This window comes from Haemaphysalis longicornis, unplaced genomic scaffold (genome assembly GCF_048455015.1).
Source record: "Haemaphysalis longicornis isolate Haplotype H1 unplaced genomic scaffold, Haemaphysalis longicornis Haplotype H1 scaffold_5, whole genome shotgun sequence".
Classification (NCBI taxonomy): domain Eukaryota; kingdom Metazoa; phylum Arthropoda; class Arachnida; order Ixodida; family Ixodidae; genus Haemaphysalis; species Haemaphysalis longicornis.
In genome coordinates, this window is record NW_027526385.1 from 8,643,587 (window position 1) to 8,659,330 (window position 15,744).

At 45.6% G+C, this 15,744-nt stretch overlaps 1 protein-coding gene across 1 annotated transcript; it reads left to right on the forward strand.

Annotated features, from left to right (window-relative positions):
• The first annotated feature begins 7,742 nt into the window (after positions 1-7,742).
• LOC144139035 (uncharacterized) lies at positions 7,743-15,286 on the forward strand. Its single transcript, XM_077671524.1, has 3 exons — positions 7,743-8,100; positions 10,147-10,342; positions 13,254-15,286. Exons 1-3 carry the CDS (start codon positions 7,774-7,776, stop codon positions 14,717-14,719), a joined length of 1,989 nt encoding a protein of 662 aa, XP_077527650.1. The 5' UTR covers positions 7,743-7,773; the 3' UTR covers positions 14,720-15,286.
• The last annotated feature ends 458 nt before the right edge of the window (positions 15,287-15,744 follow it).

Genomic DNA, 15,744 nt, shown 5'->3' on the forward strand with positions numbered 1-15,744 from the left:
AACATTCCGATGCAGCTCACCCAAACAAAAGTGGCCTAGCGCGGGTTGTTTGAGTTGTTCGTCCCCCGGAGGTAGCCGTACCAAACTATTAAACCGGTAATGGACTACTGACTCTACTGCTGACGCCAAAAACTGGCCCACTAACTACGGATACCACGAACTGGGCACTTCGTTCAACGAATTCAGCCTTTAGAAACTTCAAGCACCTGCCTATTTTACCTTTCCCTCCCTCTCTATTCCTATCTTCCATCTTTACCAGAGGTCCTCCTTTTCAAGTAAAAGATTTACTATACTGCTACTATGATATTTGTCGTGTTCTTCAGCTATTTGCCGCTCCTGTCGTCGTCATAGTAAGCCATCCGTTTCGTGGCCGTTTCTGAATCCTGACATCATCGGGAGAATGTTTTGGCCTTAAACTTGATAGGTACATGGATTGATGGGAAGACGTTTATTAGACAGTAAAGAACACACAAAAAAATTGCAAGGGGAGGAACAAATGCGGTTGATCCCTCTTTCATAGGAATCGGTAAAACACGAAAGTGAGATGTGCCTTCACATAATCAGTTGAATGTTTATTCTGCATTGAAATGAACTTGCACATCGATATTTATATTTCGTTGGCATGACACCGTCAGACTTATCAACATCGTACACTAGATTGCACGTGCCGGGGCCCTGCGTAAACCCGAATGAAACCACGCGCGCTCTCAAACCATGCGAACGAAACCGAACGGGTTGCCAGCGAACCGTCTGGTGAACTCACGGTACGCTGCAGCGAAAGAGCATGATCAGCGGGACTGTCTTGTGGCTGTGCTTGGCGAGCGGAAACCTGCTGGCGCGTCGCTTTCGCAGATGTTCGACCACTGTGTCCCTGCTACGTGGAGTGTACGGCAGACGGTTGCGTTGCGACGTGCTCAGCTGGCGCCAACTGTCGGCGATAATTAGCATCGTGATGCACTTCTTTGCTTCACCTCTCTTATACGGCAGCCCAATCGAAATAGAGGAGGTTATAGGAAAGATATATGGCGAGTTCATACGGCTGTCTGCGCTTCAGCTCGTAGCGGAGTCTGTGAAGCACCTGGCACCTCCCGTTGCGGCGACGGAGCACCCAGATCGAATCCTGGCGCAGCCACGCTTTTCTGGCTGTGTCATTTCCGTGACGGATATGACGTCAGTCAGATCTTGGTGGACCCCGGCATAAAACACTTTCGTGTTAAAAACTGTGTACGTATCTGCTCACTTCGCCGCAAATGTCGTACACTGACGTTAGTCATCTGCCGCCCCTGCAACGTAAATGCCTCTCTTCTCTTCCACGCCCACCTCTCACACTTTTCCCCTCCCATCTGTCTCCTCTCACGATAAGCACGGTAGAGATTTGCTCAAGTCAGTTCAATTTTCCCGCCTTACACTGCTCGCGCCATCTACTGGAACCTTTTGTTATTGTTGAACTTGGAACACTGCCACGAAGTCTCGGCTCGCGCGAGCTCTTTTTGCATTTTTGTGTCAAAATTTTGTTTTGAAACCATATTTTTTATTTGCTATCGCAGATATCAAGCCAACATTTATTTTCAATTAAACGAACACTGCGAGCACCAGTTCGTTAGTGTTTCGCAAAGCAATTTGCCTGATTCTTTATGGTCAACAGTGTTGACAAGGATGACGTATGGTAGCAGATTTGGTGGCTCGGTAGGGTTTTGCCTACAACGTTCTCGCTCTAAAATTTTTCGAGCTTCTGGCTGCACGACTAACTGATAGGACACACACACACACATGCGTACATACATACATGCACACATGCATGCATGCATGTATACATACATACATGCATACATACACACATACACACATACATGCATACATGCCTGAATACATACATTCATTCATACATACATGTATACATACACACATACATACATACATGCACACATACACACATAATAAGGTGATATGAAGGGCTTGAGAAATTACAGGCTGATCAGCTTACTGTCAGTCGTCTGCAAGGTATTAAAGACGATAGTCTTTCTTGGGCTCCTTAAACCCAGAAATTTTGTTCTGTCTGTATGTCCGTATGTCTGTCCGTCTGTCTGTCTGTGACTCGATTCAGCCACCCGGCCAAAGCAAAACAGTGCCTGCGTAATAGTCTTATATAGTCAAAGCTAAATCTACCCGTCTATGTCCGGTGTAATGTTCATACTTCTCAACATTGTTAAAGAAGAACAAGACATTACGCAAATATGAGACAACAAATCAATGCAGAACTGATATTTGCAGCGTTCCTTTATAAAAATTCAAACATGCTTGACTTTTGCGAAATTAAATACTTCATCAATTGCAGAAAAAGAATTCACTCCGCCGTCGCCTGCTGTCGCCCGCGCCACTATAGCTTCTGGCGCCATTTTAAGAAAGCAACCGGCAACAGCTACGCGAGGTTCCACTAGGTAGGTTCCACGTTCTGCTTGCAACGCATGTGGAGTAGGGAAACGCGGTTCTATAAACGTTGAAGTAGGGCGCATCGATTAACGCGCGCCTTCGCCGTACGTCAGCGTTCGCATCGAGACGCCCGGTTTGGAGCAGTGGAACGCGGGAAATTTAGAATGATTTAAGCAAACATTTGGCGTCTTTACCTTGGGAGGAGCGCGACGCAAGAGGAACAACATGAGAGGTGAGCGGTAAAGCGAAGGGAGGCGTTTACTTCGCAAAAGCCGATAAAGACTATCGTCTTTTGATGGCATTTGCAACTAAAGGAGCAGATACGCGGCCAATTTTTTTTTACCAAGGTAATCGCTAACAGAATTTCTGCAACCTTAGATTTCAGTCAACCTAAGGAACAAGGAGGGTTTCGTAAAGGCCATTCAACAATGAACCATATTCACACGATCAATCAAGTGATAGAGAAGTGCGAGGAGTTTACTGAACCCCTATATATAGCCTTCAATTGTTTATGAGAAAGCATTTCACTGGGTCAAAACTCAGCTGTCATTCAGGCGTTACGGAACCAGGGTGTACACGAGTGTTATGTAAGACTACTAGAGAATATTTATAATGGGTCCACAGCTATGATCATCCCCCGTAAGGAGAGCATTAAAATACCTAACGGATAGCGTCAGACAAGGAAACACAACCTCTCCAATGTTATGCACAGCATGTTTACAAGAAATACTCAGAACATTGGATTAAGAACAGGTGTGAGTAAGGGTTAAGGGAGAATACCTCAGTAGCCTCAGATTTGCTGATGAGGTTGCCTTGCTAAGTAACTCGGGAGACGAATTGCAAAGAATTCTTACCGCACTGGAAAAACAGAGTAGAACCGCGGGCCTGAAAAGTAATATGCAGAAAACTGAAGTAATGATCAAGAACCTCGGGGCAGTACAGCGGTTTGAGATAGGTGGCGAGGCAGTGGAAGTGGTAAGCGTATATATCTACTTAGGCCAAGTTGTGACCCCAGATGCCAATCATGAGCCAGAGATAATTAGAAGGATAAGAATGGGGCGTAGTGCATTCGGCAGACATTCTCAGATAATGAATGGCAGCCTACCATTGTCCCTGGAGAAAAAAGTATATGACAGCTGAACCTTACCGGGACTGACCTACGGGGCAGAAACTTGGAGGCTCACTAATAGGGTTCAACTTATATTCAGGACGACTCAGCGAGCAATGGAACGGAAGATGATAGGTGTAACATTAATGGACAATGAGAGAGCGGAGTAGGTCAGGGAACGAACGCGTGTTATGGACGTATTAGTAGAAATTAAGAAGAAATGGACGTGGGCGGGGCATGTAATGCGAAGGCAAGATAACCGTTGGTCATTAAGGGTAAGAGAGTGGCAGGTAAGAGTGGCAGGAAGTAAGAGTGGCAGGGGGCGGCAGAAAGTTAGATGGCCAGATTAGATTAAGAAGTTTAATGGGAGATTAATGTGAAGATAAGTGAAGATTAATGGGAGAGGCCTTTCCCTGCAGTGGGCGTTGATAGGCTGGTGATGATCATGACGTACACATACGTACAATATATATATATGCACACATACATACATACATGCACACATGCATACATACACACCTGAATACATACATGCATACATACATGCATATATACATACTTGCATACATACACTCATACGTACATACATGCTTACATGCGTACATACATGCATACATACATACATGCATGCATACACACATACATAGATACATACATACGTACATGCATACATACATGCTTACATACACACATACGTACATATATACATAAATATACACATACACACATACACCCATACGTACGTACATACATACATGCATACAAGAAAAGAAGGCAAGTCTCTGCTGAAACGTTGGCAGCAATCGCGGTTCAATTTCCTCAATTTCAGAGGCGAATGTATTGAACAAGTTAGTTCACACAAATTTCTTGGCATTGTGTTCAATGAAAATTGGAGTTGGTCTCCACGTATTGACAAACTTAGAACGGATATATCCCGGTGCATTGGTATTATTTATAAGATGAAATATTTACCACCAGCTTGGTTAAAAAGGCAACTGTGCTACAGTCTAGTACATTCTCGCCTTAACTACTGCCTTCTAGTGTGGGGTTCAACAGGGAAAACAAACATAGAAAACCTATACCGGCTCCAAAAAAAGTCTTACGCATAATTGAAAACGCACCCTACTTCAGCCACAGTTCTCCATTATTTAAGAAACATCGGGTATTGACAATTATGAACATTCTAAATAAGAAACTCTCTTTAACTATTTATCACCACATAAAGACAGACTCTAATGACTTTTACAGAAAATACGCGTCACGAACACATGAATATGGGTTTAGGCAGGTAATATATACAAAGCCAAAAACTCGCACAAACTACGGGCACCAGAAATTGAGCTACCAGATTCCTAACATTTTAAACAGTCACCCCGCAATTTTAACCATGGCACAAGATGCTAAATCTGAACAAGGATTTAAGAGGAAATTAGACATGTACCTTTTGGAATTACAGTAAAAAACGTGTATTTTAACTTTTTGTTTCTTTTAGAAACTTTGAGGTATTTTTTTCCGCTGTATGAAATCTTGTACTGTATTATTGTTTGTTTATGAAAACAGATTTTTTTCCGCTTTATGAAATCTTGTACTATAATTATTGTTTGTTTATGAAAACTGAGAACTGTTTTTTTGTTCTTTCTTGCTGTGAATTCTTGAATTCTACTCAGTGTTTTCTGAAATCCGAGAGCTGATCTGTATGTTTTTTTCCTAGTGGAATTGTCATTGTAATTGTGTCTTTTTGTAAACTGAAAGCTGCTTTTCTATGTGTTAATTGTGTGCATTCTTTTGTTAATTTTTATTGTCACAAAGTACGTGCCATTTCCCGCAGAGTCGTGCCAAAACGTGGGGGGGGGGGAAGGGGGACGTCACCTTGTCAGGCTTTTTTTTTCCTGTAGCCTTTTTGACCGTCCCCCTCGACAACTGTATAGCCAGTCTTGTACATGTTGTCGCAATAAACTTTCAACTTTCAACTTTCTCTACCTTGTTTGAAGTTTTCTTTCCTTGTGGTCTCTACCATCTTCCAAGTTTTATTGCTCCCTACATACATACATGCCTTCATATATACAAACGTATGTACGTACGCACACATTACGTACGTACGTACATACATACGTACGGACGCACATACATACATACGTACATACATACATACATACATACATACATACATACATACATACATACATACATACATACATACATACATACATACATACATACATACATACATACATACATACATACATACATAGGTGCATACATACATACATACGTACATACATAGAACCATGAAACTTTGAAGGCTGTATGCAGATAGAAACAATACTTTGCAGAAAGTAGCGGCCTCAGATAAGTGGAAACGTTTTGACACGAGTACTTCTGTTTTTTAAAGCCTTGAAAAAGATTTCAACTGGGGCACTCGCCTTGAAAAAAGACAAGTCCGCTGGTCAAAACGCTGGAACTGATGTGAAGCCGCTACCTTCTCCAAGGTATTGCTTCTACATGCATCCCTACTGAAGCGTTCCGTATATACAAATTTATGAGAATACGGACTTCAGACGGGGTATAGTGCGCCGAGACGTAACTGAAGAAGGTATTATTTCCGAAAACAGTGAAATTAGATTATTTCTTCCAGTAATAACGGTTAGCGCAGTTTTCGTGTTCCTTTCTTCAAATTAGAAAGAAATCAAGTTCAGCCCGTTTTCCGTGTACTCTGTATCTATGGAATTCGTACGGAGAATGATTCGGCGTTTCCTGCAGTCTTATAGAAGTAAAAATGATGCCAAATTTTTCGAAAGGTACGCACTATTTTATTTTGATGTGCTTCTCAAAGATATGCGTTGTCTATAGCGACCTTGTGTCATGATAGGGAATAACTTCGCATTCCCATGATTACGTATATACTTAGCGTTCGGGGAAGGATACTTAACTACATAGTGTGAGAATTAGTGTGAGCGCAGTGGCAGCCTCGGTGCCTCTTCATTAACGTGAGATGAGTGGTAGCCTCGCTCGTGACTGGAGGCTACTTGTCACCGTGAAATGCAACCATCATCCCCGCTCATTTGGGGCCACGGCTTCTTCATCTCTGTACATACTCGTGATCACCGGGTTTGGTCGCCATTTTGCGGCCTATCGGATCGACCTTCAAATAAAGCGGTTTGAGCGCAACGGTCTTCCATCTCCTACCATCTGCTTTACAAGAGAGAGAGAGAGAGAGAGAAAGAGAGAGAGAGAGAGAGAGAGAGAGAGAGAGAGAGAGAGAGAGAGAGAGAGAGAGATAGAGATAGAGATAGAGATAGAGAGAGATAGATAGATAGATAGATAGATAGATAGATAGATAGAGAGAGAGAGAGAGAGAGAGAGAGAGAGAGAGAGAGAGAGAGAGGGGGAGAAGCTATTTATTACAAAACAGAGTGTTTAGCCGGCGTAAAAAATCGCCTTCATGCTACCTTGTTAGGGGAGGAGGAAAAGGAAGAAAGGCCCAAGAGAGAGGAGGGCAGAAAAGAGATGCAAGCTGAGAGAGGGACCTGCATTACAATGCATACATACATGCACATATAAATACATACATTCAGACAGACAGACATACAGACAAACATATAGACAGGCAGACAGATCAAGATTTTCTTGTTTAATTAGCCCAAGATATTACCACCTTAAAAGGAGGGGTCTCAGCAGGTCACAGCAGCGCCCACCAGTGGGCGCTGGTCATGAAAGGACTAGCTGGACAGGGCCGCCTCTCCTGTCGGTGAGCCGCATACACCGGGCACCTTCTATATGTAGGTTCACTCTGGGCATCATTATCAATATTCTATTTAGAAACTGACTCAACTCAACCATCCGTCCCGTCCCCGTGACTTAAAGAGCCATGTCCGGGAGTTCCGAGTGCGGCATGGATTAGAGACCACTAAAGTCAGATAGTGTTCCTTTTACCTTCAGCAAGAAATTTCTGTTTTAATAAGAAATTGTAACTAATAATTCTATAGCGATTTCCTGTAAATGAGGATGCTTTGGCACTTTTTATTTCGCTTCAGGCGAGGCGCGTAGCCTAACTATCATATCTCTTCATTGATGCTCACACACCATGCATAATTAGCATTTTTGTACAATCTCAAAATGTAGGGCGCAAAAAATGCTTTCTTCTCGACCAATTACCCCCGCGTGCGTGCCCACCGTGCCGCGTGTCCCCATACTGCAGCCACTACCACCGGCGGAAAGCAGGAAGAGAAAGAAGCATGATCGTCGTTCGCAGCCCGATCCAGACGATGTCGCGGAAGACGTCCGGGGACGATGGCGTCTCCGGAAGTTTCTACCGGCGTTCTGTGGCGTCCATCTTAGTTGTCGCCGCCATGTCCTTCTTCATTTTCCTGCTCCGGCCGTTGAAGAGTCCGGCGAGCGGCGTGAAATCGGCCGATGCGTCTGTGGCGGCTGCGGTGTTCCGCTACCAATGCGATCAGGCGTCGTACGACGCACGCGAGGCCATCAACTACTACGCCGACCCCTGCGAGGACTTTCACGCCTTCGCCTGCTCCCCGGCTCGAGGAAGGAGCGGCCACAGCCAGGTAAAATGACTTATCATTGCCGGTGTTTTATGAGGCAGGGTACATACCTCACGGCACACCTCTAGCTGTGACAGAAGTGACGGCCAGAAGTGATCTAATGTAACGTTAACTAACCTAACCGCACCGACCCTGCCTTATTTAACATAACGTAACCTCCCTATCCCAAAAAACGGAAACAACCAATTGTGTTGGAGTGCATGTCCTCGCGGAAATGGCCTAATTAGTGTTGCATCATGGCCGCCATAGGAGCAGTCATATTTGGTTTCACCCAACGGGACCAACCGCTTCCGCGCAATGACTAGTTAGAGTCACTGTTAATTTTTGATAGTGACGCTCGCTAGTCAGTGAGCGGAAGCGGTTTGTCCGGTTGGGTAAAATCAAGACAGACTGATAACTTGCCGTCGCGAAACGACACCAGCGAGGATTGCTGTACTGGATGGGAGCAGTCTGTCCTGATTTTTACCCAACCAGCCAAACCGCTTCCCCTCACTGACTATCCAACGTCACTATCAATAATTAACAGTGAGTAACAGTGACTATAGCTGGTCAGTGAGCGGAAGTGGTTAGACCTATTGCTTAAAATCAACTATACCTGCTCGCATGGCCGCCATGATGCGACACTATTTAGACTGTTGCCGGTCCTGGAGCTCATATGAAAGCCAACGTTTTATATACTGAGGTAGCCGCAATCTAAATAAACAGGCGGAAATAATCTTAATTTTGCACTAAACTTTCTGAAGTCTCAAAGGTGGCGCCACGTAGTGTCTAAACGTGGCACCACCGTGCGTGTGGAAACAACAAAAGAAAAAGAAAAGGTTGCGCATTATTGGTGTTTTATAGCCTGGGACAAGTTTTTAAGCACGTCTTCTAATCTCACGTGCTGTTAAGAGTATGTTGCCGCACGGCTCGTTGTCACAGTCGCCACCACTCCTTCTGGCAGGGCATGTATGGATGGCAGATTTAAAAGTTTCGATTTAAAATAGGCCATACCGTTTCGGGTTAAGGTCTTTTAAGCGATTCCCTAAGGCGCGTGACAGGCAATGCAATTGCGTCAATGAGCTCATTTGAGGGCGCTGTTTTATGAGGCGGGCTCGAGTTCCTGTATATCGCGTAGCGCAAGAGTTGCGCGTGTGATTGCCACGTGCCGCGAGTTCCACCTTCTCGTGGAGCCCGCTTTCTCGTGGGTACTTACAATACAAGTGCCTAATTGAAACTTTAATTATTAGGAGAGTACTTGTCGAGTTGAATAATCAATTACAATTAAGTCTCGTCAGCGAAAAAATTACTGCCCGCTTCTACACAGCACTGCAAACATTATGCACTGTAGACACTTTGTATGTTCGTTATACACCCAGTATGTTCGTTATTTGAAAGAGAGACTGGGTTCACCTGATAACTGTCTTTTGTGGAGTGGATCATTGAATTGACGGCGTGTCTAGCATCGAATTAGGACATAGTGGGAGATAGAAAGGGAAGCGGGACGTAAGTAAGCGTGAACGCGTAGTGCACAATTGAAGGTACCAGAACCGTCTGTTGGTGCCCATGCCCACCGTGGCCCTGGAAACCGAGAATCAAGGGAGATAGTACATGAATTGCCCAAGAGAAAGCAGAAGGACCCACTCTGCAGGCAGCATTTAGAGCATGGCTCCTAACATTCCAGGTGTCCTGTTATTTAAGAGGAAACGGTTTCACTTCACAGGGCATTCCTGCATTGAGGCGCCAACTGTCGGCGCTCATTAGTGTCATGATGAACTACTTCGCTTCACTTCTCTTAGACTGCAGCAACTCCTAGACGGCATCTGAATGAAGAAAGTAGTGGGAAAGATATAAGGCGCGTTCGTAGACGTACTTGCGCTTGAATTTGTTTGCCCGCCCCAGTAGAAAACTCCAGTCGTGGTCTACTGTGGTCGCGTAAAACATTCTGGGTCAAGGGAACAGTAAACTTGTTTATGCGGATTTATTTTTCTACCTATTACGGGGAATCTCGGTGACAATTTAACCGAAATTTACTTGGATCTAAATCGTACTTGTCACTGCTTGGTTCAGCTTGTCGACGAAACCATGACACTCCAACAAGTCCTGGTCGAGCTGTCCTCCCGGAACGAAAGCGACGTCATGGCGGTCCAAGCTGGCAGGTTCTTCAAGGCGTGCCTGATGATGCCCTTGTCCCTCCGAGTTCTGCTTGAGCAGAACTTTATTGTTTTTCTCCGCATGACAAACTTCACCAAGGACAACCTTCTGAGTGAGTAAAGGGGCAGGTTGGATTTTTCTCGAGATCATCGAGGTAGAAGTGACAAAAGAAGGAATATGTAAGACAACATAACGAAGATAAATAGATGCGCTGTGAAGATTGTAGCGTAATTGCACCCCTTTGCTAATTTAGCTTTAAAGAATTCGAAAGCTTCATATGCAATCAGAATAGATCTAGTCACGAGGATTGTGTATGTCCAGCCAGAGATGGTTCTTCTTAGCAGCGCCACCATTTTTCCTTCGCATGCATATTGGTGTACTTGCGACCCGATGGCTGAAATCAGAAAGAGGGATTAAAAAAAGCTACAAGAAGTGGCTTGAATAAATTTCTACTCGTTGTTAAAAAAACATAAACAAGTGAGGAATAGGTAACGCAAACAGAGTGGAAGCATCGTGTGAATTACACTTTGAAAAAATAAAATAAGCGGTTTCGTGGAAACTAGCACCCCACGCTGAAAAAAGTGAATAAAGGACAGAGGAGGAAAAAACATGAGCGTTTCATAAGAATTAAAAGTAAGCCCAATTGAATGCTCAGGGTCTGGAAAGAAGCGCAGTTAACATGTTTGTACCAAGCTCGCCCGCTTTGGGTCACCAGTTCGAAAGTAGCTAACGTGGGTACTCAGTATGTAGTCTCCTCGATTTGGCTACACTTTCTGCACCAGTTGAGGCGATGCAGCACTCTCGCACTCGATTTGCCAGTGCATCCAGCGCCGCCTGCACTTCGGCCCTCGATTTGACGCAGTGCTGCACGAGTTATTCTACACTTCTGCACTAGCCTCTGGGCGAGTTCTCGTCTCGTGCAAGGTGCAGCGTGCTTTGGCGCGTTTTTTGGTGGGCATCGTAGCAGACGGCTCCAGCATGACACTTGTGTCAGTAAACGGATTAGAAAGCGTTTCCCGTATTAAACGAGAATGGTCGTCACGTGCAACAAGATAGTGCATTTGTGTACGAAATACAAGGTGAGTGCAGGGTGACGCTATTTCGAAAAAAACCGCGAGCGCGCAAACACGAACCGCAGCAGACGACATTTGTGCACTTTTGCCCTCGATTCAACCGCTGCACGGATAGCGCTTGTGTACGGCTGCACTCTCACTGAAAGAACTGGCGCTGCGCTTGTACGACACTTTAATGAACTAGCGCACAAAGTGCAGCCAGATGGAGGAGACCTATGGCTTGGGCATACGCTGCTTTGAGTGACGCCAGCACAAGACGAAGTAATGTCACGTTTGTGATTGCGATATGACACCTCACGAAAAAGCACTGACCACACTAGCTTCCTGGTAGCGTCTTCCTACTCGTAAATACTCGCATTTGCCTTCATTTTCTAAAGCTCATTGCCCCCAAGAAAAGCACTCACCTGGCGGCCTAGCGCTTGGGAATACAGACTAGCGAACTTTAATCACATGTTGTGGAAATGCAAGGAGATACTGAGCTCGCACTTGGGGGGGGGTCCGGGTAAAACACACAAAAAAATGTGGTTGATGCCTCTTTCGTAGGAATCGGTAAACACGAAAGTAAAATGCGCCTTCACAGGAGCATTTCTTGCGCATCCATATGAACTTGCACTTCGCTATTTATATTACGTTGGTTTGGCACCGTTAGACGCATCAACGTTATACGATGGACTGCACGCGCCGGAACATTGCGTAAATCCGACTGAAATCACAACCCCTAGGAAGCCGCGTGAACGAAATGGAATCGAAACCGAAACCGATAACAGTAGGTGGTGGAGGGTGCCTCAATTCACGTGCGTCCAGCGTACAGGAAGACGCTGGCATCAAGGCGCCAACTGGCGGCGCTCGTTAGTGTCACGATGAACTACTTCGCTTCACTTCTCCTAGACTGCAGCAACTCCTAGACGGCATCTGAATGAAGAAAGTAGTGGGAAATATATAAGGCGCGTTCGTAGACCTACTTCCGCTTCAATTAGTAGCGCAATGGGCAGCGCGCTGTGTACCTCCCGTTGCGGCGAGAAAGTTCGTGGCTCGAATCCGGGCGCAGCCGCGCAATGGAACTTTTTCTGGAAGCGTAATTTCCGTGACGGATATGACGCCGGTCAGGTCTTGGTGTACCCAGGCATAAAGCACTTTCGTGTTCAAATAACGCTGTGCACGAAATTTAGGGATGGTTGCGCAGTCACTATTAGTCACCACTATTGCCAAATCATGGGTCTCTGCTTCGGAGCTTCCAAAAAAAGGCAAACAGCTTCGAATCGTCAAAGATATACAGAGGTGTAAATCTCTACTGCAGACTTCGATGTACTACCTCGGGCTCACTGCAACAGTTTTACCCTTCGTAGGCGCTTTAATAAGCATGTTCGTAGAAAGTTTGATGCCTCGTTCGTAGGGAACCTAGCACCGAAGTTTCCGGGACGGAAGTCTGAAAATCGAAATAAATTTCTCTGCTGTCTAGTGGCTACGCTCCAGCTATGCGTGAGGTGATAATACTTCTAACTGCAACGCTTCGCTCTGGAAAGCAAATCAAGCAAATCAAATAAAACTTGACCTCGATTTCAGAAATTATGTGCCGGAAAGTTTTTACGACGGATGTACAGCCGGTAAAACGCTTGTCTATAACAGCGATTTCAACTTCAACCATCTACATCCGAAAACTGCCGAAACATACTCGTTCCAAACATGTCGGAGGCAAAAGCGAAGGGCTAAGACTTCAGTATTCCGCAGTAGTTTTATTCAAATCCCGCTCCGGCCGGGCAGGATAGGGCTGAGAGTACGAACGCTGTGTTATAGACAAGCCTTTTACCGGCTGTACGTGTACGCATTCCACGAAATAGCGGTCGTTGTCATGGCCAACATATTTGGGAGATATTTTAAATTTTAGAAGTCTTCACTTGCGACATGGTTTGTGACCTCAATCTAACTTATCCCTTTTGCGCTCATTTTCAGGCTCTGTGGAGACTCCGCGGGACTTGGTCAACCTCTCGGCGCTACTGTCGTACCAGCACGGATTTCGACCATTTACGTTCTTTGAAACAGACCGGAACAAGACTTTTTCTGTGCACTTTTCGAGGCCTTTTCATGCAATTTTTAATGAGACCATGGTAAAATTTGTTTTCACTGTGGTCAAGAAACTCCTGGGCGAGGGCAAACTGACTTTAAAATCCGTCGACAAAATTGTTGCCGCGGACAGAGAACTCGAGAAGATTTCCGCTCACCAATCGACAGCACGCATTTCACTGGAAAATCTCGGAAGCGCTAGTCGGAAAGGCGTCAACATCGTTGAGTGGCAAAGCATTATCGAGACATACACTCCTCGCAGCGTGCATTGGTACGGGATCAGGACTCCCGAGGTTGATATCTTGGTGGAAATCTTCAGCATTATCTTTGACAGGCTTGAGCCTGCGGAAGCTGTTCTATACAGCGTATCCCATGCACTGCTCCCAACACAGATGGTCGAAGCGTTGCAGAGAAACCGCGATTCGAATATCTGCCTTAAACTGGTAAAAGACACGTTTGCGCCCATTTGGAGCGAGCTTGAACAATATCTCATGGGATTTTTCGACGAGAGTCAAGAGGCCGAGTCCATCGCAGATTCCGTGACTCACATTCTCAAGAAAAAGCTCGCCCTCAAATCCAGCTTCGCCGATTTCGACCGATCCAGCGCCATAATCGCCAAGCTCGACAAGCTCAGCTTGGACGTGCCATCCACAAGGGATTTCGTCAATCTCGGGCAAAGGATGCCGAAGCTTGGAAACCTGAGCGACCAAAGTCTGTACGAAAACATTATTCTGCGTCAGAAAGCCGCCGGCCAGAGTGAAACAGCGGAGGAGAACGAGACCTCTGGAGGTAGGGGCAGGGCGAGGCTTGCGAGGGGGACTGTCACTTTGCCGAATGACTCCTTCAAGCCTTCTTCGTACTGCCACGGTCACCTGAACCTCCTGAATTACGCCACACTTGGTGTGGACATCGTGGAGGCCCTCCTGCGCCACATTGGTGCTACATTCCCGAAAGTCGCAAGGACAGGCTCCATTTTTAAACCTTTGCCCGGTAACCTCATTGCTTGCCTCGAGAAAGAGGCTAGAAACCTATCCAGCAGTCGGCAAGGATCCAGCACGTCGTTGGAGCAAATCGCGCTCTCCATGGCGGCCTTTCAGGTCGCTCTCGAAGCGAGCAAGGTTCAAGCGCTGCCTCACCTGGAGAACGCCTGGGACGAGCCTGCGTGGAGGCAGACCTTCTTTGCGAAGTACTGCCAGACGTTGTGCGGGAGGAGCGCCACTGGATCGGGCTCAGCTTGGGTTGACGCAGCGCTGGCCTGCAACCTGGTCGTCATGCATTCCCCAGAATTCACGCGGCTGTTTCGCTGTCAGACCGGCGAGCCGATGGTGCCCTCTCAGTACTGTTCGGCCTTATAAAGCAGCGAAAATGTTCGATTGCCAGCGTATGCTAACATGAGCAGCGTTTTCCCCATTTAAGCTTCGATGTGAATCTTTTTTTTTTCGAATTGTATTGTTTGTGAAGGGCAAATATCATACAATACAACGAATGGTAAAGTGATGGTACAGTTAGATTGTACTCATTTCTATTGAGTGGAATGTTGCAGGTACGAAACAACCAAAGGTACTCTTTAAAAATGTCCAAGTGAGACGTTCACCCGCTGCATATCACGTTGCAATTAAAGGGACCTCTTGAATCAAGTGATCAGCATATCAGTATTCCGAAATTTTCATACATTCACACTAAGACGAAAACGTATAAAAGGACAGGCTCTAAAGAAGTTGAATGAATGATCTGGCATGCTGACATGCTCGAACAAAGGCAAGTATAAAAGGACAGGCTCTAAAGAAGTTGAATGAATGATCTGGCATGTTGACATGCTCGAACAAAGGCAATATAGAGGGACTTTGGACGAGAGCGGTTATAGTTAAACGGAATTCGAGAGGGTGTTTTAGGAAAACTGATATATTATGAGCCAGAGATGGTGCAGTCCAGAAGGTGTTTCTGCGAAGCAGTATACTTCTGCCATCCAAGCAAATTTTCGTGGCGATGTCAGCAGAATATTATCATCATTAAGAAGGCAGACACATACCTACCCAGCGGGACTGGCCATACCAGTAAAGGTTACGGTTGCACCTCCTTCAGTTCATTTCAGGCTATTTGTGTAGGCCACGGAAAATATAGGCGCCAGAAGTACAGTCAGAACAAGAGCATCAAGCAGTTGTGAATGTAGTTGTACAGTACTACAAAGTGTGGTTAAGTATATTTCACTCGTCTCTGGTTTCAATATTTCTAGAGACACGTGTAGGAATTCAAGTGACGTCGCATGGGTAATCGGTGTGGGTGTCGTTTACAGCTTCGCAGTCGAACCACCTTCATAGTGTGGATGGGAGCCACATTTTTAGGTGCGGAGCACCTTAGGGCCTCACAATGTCTGTCCACG

Coding starts and splice junctions, on each gene's coding strand:
- LOC144139035 (XM_077671524.1), top strand. CDS start 7,774: ATGATCGTCGTTCGCAGCCCGATCCAGACGATGTCGCGGAAGACGTCC. Junction 8,101..10,146: donor GAAGGAGCGGCCACAGCCAG/GTAAAATGACTT, acceptor TGCTTGGTTCAG/CTTGTCGACGAAACCATGAC. Junction 10,343..13,253: donor CACCAAGGACAACCTTCTGA/GTGAGTAAAGGG, acceptor GCTCATTTTCAG/GCTCTGTGGAGACTCCGCGG.